This window comes from Neopsephotus bourkii, unplaced genomic scaffold (genome assembly GCF_033783945.1).
Source record: "Neopsephotus bourkii isolate Nb327-2 ecotype Australia unplaced genomic scaffold, CSIRO-AGI_Nbou_v1 NB_1181, whole genome shotgun sequence".
In the NCBI taxonomy this organism is placed as follows: domain Eukaryota; kingdom Metazoa; phylum Chordata; class Aves; order Psittaciformes; family Psittacidae; genus Neopsephotus; species Neopsephotus bourkii.
The window spans coordinates 4,340,179-4,353,941 of NW_026901666.1; the positions used below are offsets into that span (position 1 = coordinate 4,340,179).

The 13,763-nt window shown below is 45.4% G+C and overlaps 1 protein-coding gene across 1 annotated transcript; it reads right to left on the bottom strand.

Annotated features, from left to right (window-relative positions):
* CYTIP (cytohesin 1 interacting protein) lies at nucleotides 1–11,370 on the bottom strand. The gene is made up of 8 exons (XM_061363795.1): nucleotides 11,131–11,370; nucleotides 8,109–8,158; nucleotides 7,738–7,792; nucleotides 4,927–5,029; nucleotides 4,710–4,803; nucleotides 4,311–4,380; nucleotides 1,377–1,443; nucleotides 1–865 (listed from the first exon to the last, which is right to left on the bottom strand). The coding sequence occupies exons 1-8, from the start codon at nucleotides 11,284–11,286 to the stop codon at nucleotides 393–395; spliced, it is 1,068 nt and encodes a 355-aa protein (XP_061219779.1). The 5' UTR covers nucleotides 11,287–11,370; the 3' UTR covers nucleotides 1–392.
* Between the last annotated feature and the right edge of the window lie 2,393 nt (nucleotides 11,371–13,763).

Here is a 13,763-nt window from a genome sequence, read left to right on the forward strand (position 1 = left end):
TTTTAGTAGAAGCACTTGCTTTATTAAAGACCTTTAGAAGACTATGACTTTGGTAACAGGAAATAAATAGCTATCAACCGATTTTGCATTCAATTAAAAACTGTTATTAACACTAAACTATGCTGAGGAAGTTCTGCGAAGGTTCTTCACGTTTCAGAGTTAGTCATTTTTCACTTTAATGAAGAGGTCCACAGTGTGCTCTGATTCAAAATTAAAATACTTAAAAATCCCAGAGCTTTTTAAATATCATCAGTACTGTTCTCTGGAGGACTGCCATGCAGCACCACCACGCATCACCCACTGCATGCCTCCCCTGAGGTGCTGCCTGTGGTCCCAGGCCATGTAGCAGTCCCACGTGCAGAGCCCTGGGCATCAAGGATGGACACGCGGTGTCAGACTCGACTTTCTTCCTCTTCCACCGCCCGGTGAAGGCCTGGAATGAACTTCAAAATATTCTTTCGGACACTGGGTCTCCTGCTTTTCCTCGGGAGGGTCCCAAAAGTACTGGTGCTGCTGCTGCCCTCCCAGAGTGGAGACATGGACCCGCTGCTGGCCAGGCTGATACTGCGGATCCTCCTCAGGGATGACCTCCCAGGAGCACCATCTCTGTCCCTGGGGAAGAAGCAGTCATCATCCAAGCTCGACTGGTGGCTCAGGCTCTCTGCAGCTGAATCCTCAAAGGCACAGCTCTGGTAGAAGCTGTCCTCGCTCTCCATGGTCACCGAGCTCAGCCGGCTGCAGGAGCTGCTCTCACTGGAGAAGCGAGGCTTCACCGGAAAGAGGTGTCCTGCCGAGCTGCCGCCACTGAGCAAGCTGGCCTCTTCCAGCTCCAGTGCACCCAGCAGTGTGTTGTCATTCACCTCCCCTGAAAGCAGAAGCCAAAGAGGAACATTATTTACTGGTGTCTGCTCAATGCTGGAGAGTAGGATGCCTGTGCCATAGTGGTGCAGGGAAATGTCATGACCAGCATCTCAGTGCAGGGAGCAGCCCCTTTCCCTCGAGGGAAGCTGTTTCCCAGCTGTGGGGTGCTCTCTGCCCCTGCCATCCCCCACATGCAGAATCAAAGCCACTCTAGACAACCCATAAAAATCACAAGCAAAAAAACCTTTCCCCTGATAAGTCCAAATAAGAATGGATAAAATATTTACATCCTAGAACTCATGTGAAACTGCCTTTGGTCTGCATTGGTCAAGCAGCATCCAAATTTATCACTCCCAGAAAAAAACCTTTCCAGGGGCAGCCCCGTGCCTTCATTTGCAGGGGAAAAAGAAAGCAAATGAAAATCAGATTGAAGAATTGCTTTTTACAGGTGAGACACTGTTTCCACAGAAGAACTCGGCAGCACTGCGGTTTTCTTCCCGGAAACAAGGACATACCGTGCAGCAAGCGTTGTTCCTGTAAGATCAGAGAGCGCAGCTCCACCCATTTCTGCTGCAGACTTTGCTGTGGAGGAAGAAGAGGGCTCTGTCGTTCATACACATTTGCACAAGCATAAAACACTTGTAAAGAAAAGAATTTAGAAAGTACAGGTGCTACAGGCAGCACTTGCATGTCCATTTTTTTACAGAGTCCGTTTTCCCAGAGTTCAGCAAATTTCTCCACAGTTCACCCATATTCTGAGTGCTCAGTGAGGTGCTGTACACATCTGATTTAAAAAGAAGCAGCCTGAAATCTGTAGAGCATGCCTCTTGCCTTCAGCCAGCACAGGACAGGCTGTGCAGCCCACCCTCCTCTAGCTCTCCGCAGCTCTGGAACCTACCAGCCATGAATGCGCACCTTGCTCCTCGTTCCTGGATCTTGCAGCTCAGCGTGGGGATGGCACAGCTAACCATCCCAACCTTGTGTTAGGGTAACACCACCCTGTGCGTATCCAACCTAATGCCATCCAACAAAGCAACATTTTTCTTCCCCCTGTTGCAGATCAACTTTTGTTGTAAAAACAAACTACTGAATAGTTAAATTACAACGAATTAACTGATGAGCCTCTGCCTGGAGACAGTCGCAGTAGGTACTTCCCCAATAACATGCCTGAACCTGCTGCACCTCAGACGTTCAGCCAGACAGGCTGCCAAATCACACACTTGTACACCCAAACTGACCAGACCTGCATGGGCAATCCTGTCAGCACATTCACTTTTTTTCCATCACTTTGGAAAAATCAAACACAATGAAAACCCCATCCCAGCCGCAGGGTGGTAATGTACTGGTATGCCCTGTGGGCAAGCCTGCAAAACAGGAGCAGTGACCACTTTTGAGCAGAACTAATCCAAGGTCTGCTCTTACAATCTCTACACAATGTTGAATACAGTAAGTTTTAGAAGTTTATAATTCAAAGAGACCTAGGAAATTGCATGTGAGAGATGCTTGTGCAACTGCACGTCAAAGCCTGTGGTGATGCCTTGTACTCACAGGCACATTGCCGTCTCACTGCGGTTACAGGGGTTTGCAACAACTGGGCACACCCTTCAGTAAGGCACTAGAGACAGTTATAAACAAAATTGGATTCTTTCCACTGCTGCACACTGATGTAAGAGCACAGGGTCAGGCTCACATCCTATTTTACTCCGTAGCAACACTCGTTGCAGAGGTTTGGCCTTTCTGGGAAACAGATGTTTTGTAAAAGCTTCTCTTTTGAAATAGAAGCATTCACAGCACATTTTGAGATTCTGGCTTTATGGCTTCCCTATAAAGGTATAGGGAGGAATGGACCAGTTCTGGTGACTTTACTGGTTATTTCATTCAGATTTACAAGGGACCAGACTTAACGACTTGCCATGGAGTACCGCCCGTAGCCAGGTTGGAAGCATCCCGCTGCTGTGTTCTCATTAGCACAGTGATGAGTGCTCTGGCTCTGGGTCCTTTCTTGCCATGTCTGGACTAGCCATCCAGCTGGTCAGTCCCAGCATCTCCAAACACCTCCAGGCTCCAGGGGTGTGGTCACGCAGAGTTCCACGCAAGGCCAGCATGGCACCTGCACTAACACCAGTCTCCCAACACCTCCCACCTCACCAGACACACTGGGTATGCAGGAGTTTGTCCCAGCCACACAGGGAGCACCGGTGCTGCCTCTAAGCTCAGCTCTCCCAGCTGTTCTCACCAGCCAAGAGCCCAGAGCCCCACACCACCCACTGGTCAGTTTTACCTCCTTCAGAGAGAAAATAACAGCTGTCTGCCAGGGAGCAATGCCTAAAACCATTGTAGCCATTTCCAAAAGCATCTTCCATTGTTCCCACCAGGTTAACAAGCCTTGGAGGGGAAACTGAGCTCATTGAGGTCTCACCCTGACCTCCTCACCCCTGCTCATCATCTGGGCTGAAGTGATGATGCCCAAGATATTGCCTGGACACCCAGACACTGCCCTCAGCATCCACCAGCCACAGACCAGTGAAAGTTGGGAAGAATCCATCCTTTCCTCACCCTCCAGCCCCCACAAATAACGTTTGCTCATCTGCAGCATCAGTGTCACACAGCAAATTACAACACCCGGTGTTGTACTGTTTTAAATGAGGTGCAAACCAATTAAATAAACAGTTAAATAAACATTGTTTTAAACATGCTAAATGCTAATTGTGAAATTGCACCCATGGCAGGACTTACATTTTATAGACAATGGCACACATGGCAAACTGTCCCTGCTGCTTAGCTCTGGCAAGCCTAACCCGCTTGGCATGAGGCTTATTCTAGTCAGATTAATTTTTAATGAACTCTTTAAAGTACCATACTCCTGCGTGCAGAGTTTGGCATAGAGTCACCATAAGGAAAAATCCTTCACTCAGGTCAACCAAGTCCCAACTTTGGCAAGCCCTTGGCCCCTGCAGTGCTGTGGCTGCAGTGGGGTGAGCAGAGAGGCATGCTGGGTCACTGGCACCCAAAACCCTATTGCCAGCCTGGCTGCCTCAGACTCAGCTGGGAGAACAGAAGTTCTACAAGTCAGAGGTGCCACCAGCGTGCTGTCCCTGAAGAGCCTGGGCTCTGCTTGGGAAAGCCTGCCTTCCATTTCTGCTAAGTACAGAGGATATTAAAATACACTGTTCTGTTCTTACAGAGGAGGTTTGCCTACCAGCTGGGCACAGCTGAGACACAGGGAGAACTGGAAATATTTAGAGAGCTACAGAAATCATTGTGAGGGAAAATATTACAAAAAAAAAAAATATATACAGAAAATACTATAGGGACTGTGGCTTGGGGTGATGGTGACAGTGGTGTCTGTCCCCTGCCAGGACACCTGGCCCCATGGAGCTACCTCCATTAGCAGTGAAACCCAACAGGCCTCTGCATTCAACAACAGATTAACTAATTAATTACATTACCTTCAGTAGCTGCAGCTTGGTCTCGAGCTCCATCTTCCGCACAAACATGGCCCCATTGACAGTCTCTAACCTGTGAAGAACAGGCAACGTTGGCACTGAAGTGGAGAGGAGCGTTGAGCACTTCCAGGCCATGTACCACAGAGCACCGCAGAGCATGGGGCCACGGAGTGCTCAGGAAGCAGCTGCGTGTCAGGACAGGGAGCATCCCACATGCTGAACCCTCTCCTCTGTGGCTGCCTTCAGCCCTCACATGCAACAAGAGTGTGGCTCTGAACAAACAGACTCACAGGGATTGCAGCCTCTGAGACAGCACAGGACTGCAGGGGGGCACGAGAAGCTTTCTTGCCTTCCAGCTGGAGAGTCTTCTAAGCTAAATCCATTTGAAGGAGAGGTGCTTACCTTAAATAGTTCCCTGAAGACTTTATCAAGTCCACTATTTGCTTGTGACTATAGCCATCAGTGTTCACACCATTGATACTGGCAAGGATATCACCTGTTAGAGATACACAGAAGCAAAAATTAGCACATGCATGCCTTCCACATGCTCTACAACAAAAGTAAGTGGGAGGGAAGCAAGGTAAGGCCACCACAGCAGGAAAACAACATGAATTGTTACCAGTTTGAAGGCCAGAAAGATAGGCAGGACTTTCTTCTTGAATTTTGCAGACACAAGTGCATACCTCCAGGGAGTAATCATTTTGGTTTGGAAATCTTATAGTCTGTTAATACCAAAGTGACAGGGTTACCAATATAAAAACCATAAAAAAGATTTAAAAATCAATATTTTTTTTTACACATTTTTGAAATGAGAAGTCTGTGTTGAGCAGGGTGTATTATCATGCAAGTGCAAAGAGCAGAATGTTATAACCTAACAACTAGAAATTGCATTCTTATGATAGAGAACAGCAGACACCTGAAAGTTACCTGTAAGGTGACTTTGCAAAAAAAAAACACCCACAAACTTTTAAAGCAAGTTGGTTATTCAATGTCAAAAACTCAGTAACTTCAGTCAAGAATATCTGTTAGCATGGGTGCAGATTCCTTTCTGGAAGGGTATTTCATGTTCTCAGCCACAGCATGGCAGGATGTGACTTGGGCTTTCAAGTGATCAACTCCTATTCATTGTGAATGCTGCATGAAGCCAGCTGGTGCTTCCAGATAGATCGATTCACAATAGGGGAACTGAAAAGCAGGAAAAGTCGAACCTACTTTTGCTCTTTTGGCCTCTTAAACTCATTAACCACATCACCTCACCCTCTCAAAAGTGCTTTTTATGATTGACTTATACGTTTAAATATACATTAAGTAACCCTAACTATAAATCCATCATGTGATTATCAGTGCTGATGTATTTAAAAAAATGCAAAAGTAGGCAATGCAACCTGACAGGATCTTGCAATGACAGGAAATGTCTTCTTGGTTACATGCAAATATCAGTATCTAGCCACATCTTCTTACCAAAATTGAAGAGTGAAGCTGAACTTCCTGAAAACCTGACAGCCACATCTAACCCCGATATAAGAAGTCATGTTAGATTCCCAAATTTCTCAATCAGTGTGGAACAAATAGGGATGAAAGCTGTCTGATTTCAGAGCTTATCTGCCCAAATCACACCATCACAGTGATATCGGCCCTTGGACCAATAATAAATCTTTTGGATAAATTAAGAACACCAAGTCAAACATGAGTGTCTTGGAGGACATGCAGCTGCAGGTCATGTTCACCTACCAGCCTGAAAGATTGGGCCAGCTTGAGTGATATGAGGGGATGAGCAGGGTGGGATTCATCACACCTAGCTGGAACATCTGGACAGAGGTGTCAGGATGTCCCCACAAGAGCTGCCAGGAGAGGTGGGCATCTCTGGGGTGTGACTGATGGCCCCAAGAGAAGCACTCCAGGAAAGTGGACTTCCTTTCCATGTACCTTCTCCTCTTGGACTGCAGAAGCTGGCTGGGCTGTGGTTTTGGAGGCCACACCTAGCTTTTAAATGGTTGCAGTGGAGGGGAGAGACCAGCTACCAATGTCTGCTCTGCAAGCACTTTGGGTGTTTTGGGAGCCGCACCCAGGCTCTGATCCACAAGTGGGAAGTAGAAGAAGTGATAACACGCAAGAAACTCTGGCATTTGGCCATCACTGCAGTTCTCATGAGCTCCCTGCAGATGGTAGACCTAAAGGTTCACACCATCTTATTGTGGTTTGACTAATTTTAACTTGTAGTAATGAAATTACAGCCTCTAAATAATGGGTAATCCTTAGTATCAGACAAATACTGCCTTTCCATAGCCTGGAGTTTCTAGAGAAATGCTCAGGCTGAATGTTCAGGAAGAAAATGTGCCAAGAACAATTATTTTTAATCAGAATGTCACATATAATGAAAATCTGCCCTGACAATTTATACAAAAGCCCAATAATTGACTCAATTATCCTCCCTTCTGAAAGCTCTCCACTGTTCACGAGCTGAACTCTTACCCACTCATTAGTCACAGAAACAAATCTGAAAAAGTTCAGCTTTTCCTAATACACTAATTTCACTGAAAATACTGTTTTCTCTTTGTGCACAGATACGGGCAAGCACTCTGAAGATGCCCTGCTGCCACAGTGATCGAAACACAGGAGTGACATGGGAGGATCTCTCAAAACGTGTTCCCACCTGCAGGTCCCACCAGCAGGCAGAGCTCTGTGGCGTTGCTACAACCCGCTGCTCCCAAAACTTCATCGTTTTATTCCTGAGGTTATCTTTTATTCATAACCAGGATTTTATCAGGTTTACCGATCTGAGAGTTACCTTTCGCGCAAAAATCTACAGAACAAGAATCTCCTATTAGCAGTGCTCCTGAAAAGATTCTGGTTTTCCTATGTAATGATTTACTGATTTCTACATCTAACAGAATTCCTTCCTATACGATTTAGCACTCAAAAACTCATGCTTAGCAGTTATTTATTTATTAAAAAACATATCAATAGTATACATTGACTTTGAAGATATGTATGTCTATATATCTTAAAGGAGGCAGTAAAAAGCTACTAGAAAGTATTTTTTTAAGAGAGAGGTTTTTGGATGTCTCTTTATGTTAAAATAGTCTCATATATAATTCTTCTAAAAATACTCATTTATGGAAGTAAGAATTCATTGCCATTGCCTCGTATTTGGATTTGGACGAGATTTCTCCTACATTCAACACTGACTTGGGAGCAGGCCAGAAATTTTCATCTGTGACCTTTGCTGTGAAAAAAAAAAAACAACTTGGAAATGCATCCTAGTTCTGTATTATTACTGTAAGCTCTCTGAAGAGAGCTTACAGTAGTGAGGAACTGGCAGACACTTTCTCTGCTTTATGCTGTCTTAACCTAATTTTAAGGATGTGACACTTGAGAGTTTGCAGCATATTTTATTTTTAAATGAATCAGCTTATCATTTAAGCCTTACCTGGATTTCAAACCCAAATGCCTCTTTATCTTCTTTCAATATAGCAACAAGGTGTCTGTAAGAAGAATGCACGGAATTCCAAATGAATGCCAGGTTGCCACTTTGTGCACTCTGTATTTCCAACCAAAACATTGTTGCCCACCCTTGTGCTAGCAGGGTATGACACCTTTCTTCAGATGTTGCAGTGGTTGTGCTTGCTCTTTCCTTACTCACTAAATGTCAACAGTTTGACTTGCACATCCCAGGTGTTGGGTACCACTCTTTGCCCTGTACCCTTAGCCCACCAGGGCAGCTAAATGGGAAGATTCCCAAAACACACGTTTCATGTGGAATAAGTAAATAACAGTGATTACAGAGGAATATTGTCATACCTTTGTGGCCTGGAAGAGTCACCCAAGGAGCTGGATCTGGCTAAGGCAAGCTGTAATCAGAAATGGGAATAAAAAGCTGTCAGTAGGCTCATGGTTCTTTGAGGCACGTGGCTAAAATCAGTAGTTTAGAAGAAAACTAAAAATAACTGCTGGCTTCCCACCCCCAGCTTGTGCCAACACAGCCTCCCCCTCACTCAAATGAGAACTTAACTCTGAGATAGGGAGTAAAAGCAGCACAGTCCAGGTTTCAAGACAGCTTCTCATTGTGTTCAAAACCACCTGTTAGATGCTGATGGCAAGCTCAGCCGGGCACAGCAGAGATCGAACAGCCAACAGCAATGACCTCTGGGTGCACAAACCTTGGAAAAAGGTGCTCCCTCCTGCCCAAGAAGATTTTCTTCACCCTACCATTCCTTTCCAAGTGAGTTAGAGAACAATTTCAAGCCATAACAGATCTGATATTAATGCCTATGGAGGATGTTTAACTAACATTGTTGTAAGACAAAGCATCAACTGCAACACATTCTGATGTGAAGGACTGCATTAACTGGCATGAGGAAGATGAAGGAATTCATGTTTGTTTTTATTATGTTGGAAATTAAGCCCTGAAAAACTGGCTATAGCTCAGCTTTTCTTATTTTCCTGAACTTTTTAAATATAAAAATTAGTATTTCCAAAAATAAAGCCAAAACAAAACCAACATGGGTACTCTTAGTAAATCAGAATATTGTTTCAGTTGTTCACCTCCAGAAAACATCTGGGCATCCTCACTGGCAGATGGTAATGCAGTACCTGTTCCAACTTTATCAGAAAACCTCCCACTAGCTATCTAATCTTCCCTGCAATAAGTTAAAATTGACAGCTGCCCTACTGCCAGCCAATATAAAATAGAGAAGCACAAGGCTTTTCTTGTGCAGTTGTGATAATTTCAGGTTGAATCTGACACCTAAAATGCTTGGAGCAGAAAACTCTTCCCCAGAATGCTGGAGATGTAATTTCTGAGGACTCCAGAACTGGGGAAGACAAGATGTTCAACCACTCAAGAAAACCCCTGCATCCAACAGGGCATCAGAGATGGACATTCCACTGCTTCTAGCAATGACAACAATGTCTTATTTTGCACACTTACAAACAAAACAATCAGGAAGAAAAATTAAAAAAAAAAAAAACACACAAAACACACTATATAGCAACCCTGTGTTTTCAAATAACAGAAGGCATATTCCTTCTTCAGAATTCACCTTGTACTGCAGTGCATCACACAGAGTAAGGGGTCAGCCAGCGCCACAGCATGGCTTGTGGCCACCCCGTGCCATGGGCTGCTCCCTCCTAAGGGGTGCACAGGCACTCTTGCTCTTGGGGAAGGCTGATGGGCACACAGCACCAGAGCATCTTTCCAACAGTGGGAGCCCTGAAAAAAGCTGAAATGGGTGAGGCTCCAAGATTCTGGAAAGCAGGGATTGCCCTCATTCCTGTTACTGCTATAACTATTATCTCTGAAGTGCCCAAATCACGTATCTAATACTACAACCTCACCTTTCTTTTATACCTTCCCACTAAAAATCTGTGGGCATTTATAAACTTATTGCTTGTCAGAAAAGGCAGAAAGCACACATAAATTAAAGTATCTGAAGACTATTTTCTCTGCAGTTTCTTGTGGCAGTTGCACACCACTTCTGAGCCGATTGATGCATGATCATGGCAACAAGTTAGGATCCCTGCTTCAAGCAAGGTAGACCTGTGCTTGAAGAGTTCTCTGGAGAAAGTGAGGACCAGTGTTAAACACTGATTTTTCCCATAAAAATGAAACACAAGCAAGGAATTACATTATCCCTGAAATGATTGTAGTCTACACAGCCGCACATCTTGGGCTTCAGCAGTATAAAATGATACCACAGCATGGCCACCTATAGAGACATACGTTTACTTGTTGAAAGAAAAGTAGAGGAGGGAGAGACCACATGTGTAATATAAACTGCACACCAGGTGAAACAGCTAATGGCAGGCCAGTGAGCGTTAGGTACATATGGTCTGTGCAGACCAGTTGTCAGGCCTGATGCCCGTGTTGTAAGTCAACTTTAACAAACACAGCAGTGTCACAGCCATTACTGCCACCTTCCCCTTGCACCAGCAGCAATTGCTGCACAAAGGGCTGCTCCTTCTCAGCTGTGGGGGCTGGATGCTACCGAGCAGTGGTGTTCCCAAGATTAGTCTGGCTCTCGCTTTCTTTTATCTCCCCACACTTGTACAAAGAAAAGGATTAAGTGTGCTTCCTTTACTAAAAAAAGCCTTAAGTGCGCAGATATTATGTACCAGTTTTCTAATAGTACTTCCAGATTACAATGTGTCTCAAACATTTCCTATTTAGGTTCCTTCATGCTAGACAAATAGACCAAAGATGGAATTGCTCACCTGGCAATTTAGAGCAACAGCAAGAGATAGTTTTGTGGAGCTCCAGCTGCAAACAGCAGAAATATACAGTTCTGGGGGAAAAGCCCAGATGCCAGAGACAGCCCAACCAGTCCAACAGTTGTAGCAAAATACTCCAAAACCCAGATGGAAATAACTCAGGTGCTTTCTGTCAGCACTGCAGCACAAAGAGCAGTCCAGCCAAGCTGCTGTACTGAAGTAAATGCAGTTTAAAGGAACTCCTGGACAGCAAGAGCCTATTTTGACTCTCAGTGCTGTTGTAAACAGAAGAAATACAGCCAGGGCAGATCTCAGCTGCAAAAGATTTCATGCACCCAAGCCCCTGCGGACAGAACACTTCTTTGCTTGCTCCTCTCAAAAGCTTCCCAAACCGCTGATGCTGAAAAGATTTTACTGCAATCCCCAAACCAGCTAGGCTAAAGGCATCTGGTGGTGATCCTTCTAGCACCCTGACACCAGGAGCCCACTGAACCTGTGAGGTCACTTGGGGAAACAGGGACGTTTCTGCTGGTACCTGCAGGCACAGCCAGAAAGTAGCTTTCCAGGCTGGAAGGAGCCACCAGCCTCCCAGTACATAGAAACAACCCCATACCTGCTTGCGCCCGCGGGGCAGCGTCCCCACTATGTTGGCCAGGACCTGGATCCTCCTGTTGTCCATTGGCAGAGCCTGTTCCCCCCCAGCAGGGTCAGCACCGAAGCCTATGAAGTTGGCGTTACGGTTTTGCTGATTGAGCCACCTTAGAGCCATGTTGGTGGAAGGTCATTTAAACCAGCATTGCTAAATGCTGCAGCATGGCTGAGGAAACTAAAATACACTCACCCCTCCGTGATCAAAAAGTATAAGACCGGAAAGCCAGCCATGTGACTTGTGGTTTAGGTGCATGTTACATAAATCTCTTCTAGCAGATCACCAAGGCACTTGGTATGTGTTGTGCTCATAGAAGAGTTAAGAATTAAGCTTGGCAGTTAAAGAAATCTGCTTAATTTTTCCATTCTTGCACACAATTCTCACCAAACAGCTTCTTCTCTCTGCAATGATTTGTCCTTAAAGCACTACTTGCTTCAGACACATGCCTGCATTTCAGTTGTTCATTCTCCCACTTGCTCGTCGTCGCCTGCATTGCTCAAATTACCTTGTGAAAGATGGGAAAACAATGCTTTCTTTGGATAATGGTGTTAGTGCATGACTTTCCAGCCACAGAGAGGAAAGCAAGAACTGAAAGTCTCAGACTGAGAGCAGGAGCTGAAAACTGCAGAGCAAGGGCAGAGCAATGTGTGCAGCTTGCGTTTTGGTAGGGAGCAATGGCTTACTCAACAAAGCAGTTTTGGGAGCAAACACCAAAGTAAGTGCAGGGTCTGAAGAAATGAACATGAGGAGTTGCCACGAAGAGCCATGAACAGGCACAGTGCCAGGGAGAGCCTTGCCTAAATGTCATCCTTGCATCTCCCTTGGCTGGCCAGGGCTAGCGGAGGATGATGGGAGCTGCAGGAACGCAGCTGCACTGTGCCTGCCCAGGCGCATGCACTGAGGCTATCCAGGCGGGCAGGTGGGGTGGTCACAACTACCAGTGACACCCCAGGGACCCTCTCATGCACACCCCCTTTGCATACGCGCTTGGCATGCTGTGCCAGCAGCCAGGGGGCTGAGCCGTCCATCCCCCTGGAGCAGAGCGATCCCAACTGGGATCTTGCCCTGGTCTGCACAGGCCAGAGCATGGACTGACACATGTGGCAAGCTGTTGCTCTAAAATCAAGTTTTCTTACAGCGGGTTCTTCTCTTCCAAAGGATTTTGTCCCAGCAGCAAACTCATTTGGGAGGTTTCGTCATGCTGAGGATTTTTTGTTGGGTTGTTTTTTCATTCCAGTTATCATCTGACCTGTTGCTCACCTGCCAGGAGCAGCCACTGAGAGAGGCTGGACATCCTGATGGGACTCATCTGAAACACGCTGACATTTTTTGCTGAGTCAGCTGGACAAACACTGAGGACTAACTCTACAAAGGAACCAGAGTTTTTCACAACTAACCTTAGCTGGCATTTGAACATTCACAAGGGAAAAGCATGGCTATTGCTGCCAAAACAGAGAAGTAATAAAAATGTACAAGTTACATTCCTTTTTCTCAGTAGAGACTTTTTATGCACCTTTATGAAGTATTGCTACACGCAGTAGTAGGAGACCCACCTCCCAGAGAGAGAGATGCACCATGGGGAGAGGGCAGTTCAGTTTTGTCTCTGCTAACCTTGTAGAATGCCAATGCAGTCTGTTGTACGCTGTCACAACAGATTAATTTAAAGGTGATTCACATGCCTTTAATAGTGCTCTGCCCCTACAAGTAGTGATGGAGGAAGTGCAGGGATGGGTGCCCAGCTGTGACCAAGAGCGCTCACCCACAGAAAAGATAACAGCTTTTATGTAAGGGACTGTGAAAAGCAGAACAAGTTTGTAAAATCAGTACAATTTTAAAAAAGAAACCTGTGTCTCCTCTTATGCTGGAAACAAGTCTGGTTTGGGACTGCAGAGCACTATAGATCACATCACAATCTTGGCAGAAACTCAGGGTAAGTAAAACAATGAACACAGTGGGATGGGACATTCAACTAAAAAGTAAGTAAAATTTAACTCCTAGGAGTTATGTAACACAGGAGGGTTTTGTTTGCTTTTTTTTTTGCACAGCTGATTTTAATCATATTTCTGACTCACTAAGTTTATTTTCTTACTACTACTTACCCAGCCCTTACTGCATCACCTCACTAGGGAGGAGCTGCCTTCCCTCTCACTCCTTGCACCACTGGTCAGCACACATCCCATGACAGCACCCACACAGGAGAGCCATCAGCTGCTTCTCCCACAGAAACAAGATCCGCATCTATCCCCACCTCCTTCTAGCTGCTCTGCCATGCCCAAAAGGACAGAATGTTTCACACACATTTCAAAGTGCTTGCACTGTTTTCTTGGGAAAGATTTCCCTCACCTTTTTTTTTTTAATCTTGTGATACCTCATCTTGCCATCAAACAAAATTCCCAGTAATTTTAGGAGCAAAGTGAAATATTCTATAAGAATGATAGCTATGTGCTATTGAAAAATACTGTATCACTTCAGAAATGGTCAGCGCTGGAGAAGAGATCTGAAATGACTTGGCAAAGGCACAGAGTCACCCACAAACCCAGCAGAGATGCCTCTGCTCATTGGAGTACAGCACCTTGACCAGTCCTACCTTGGCACAG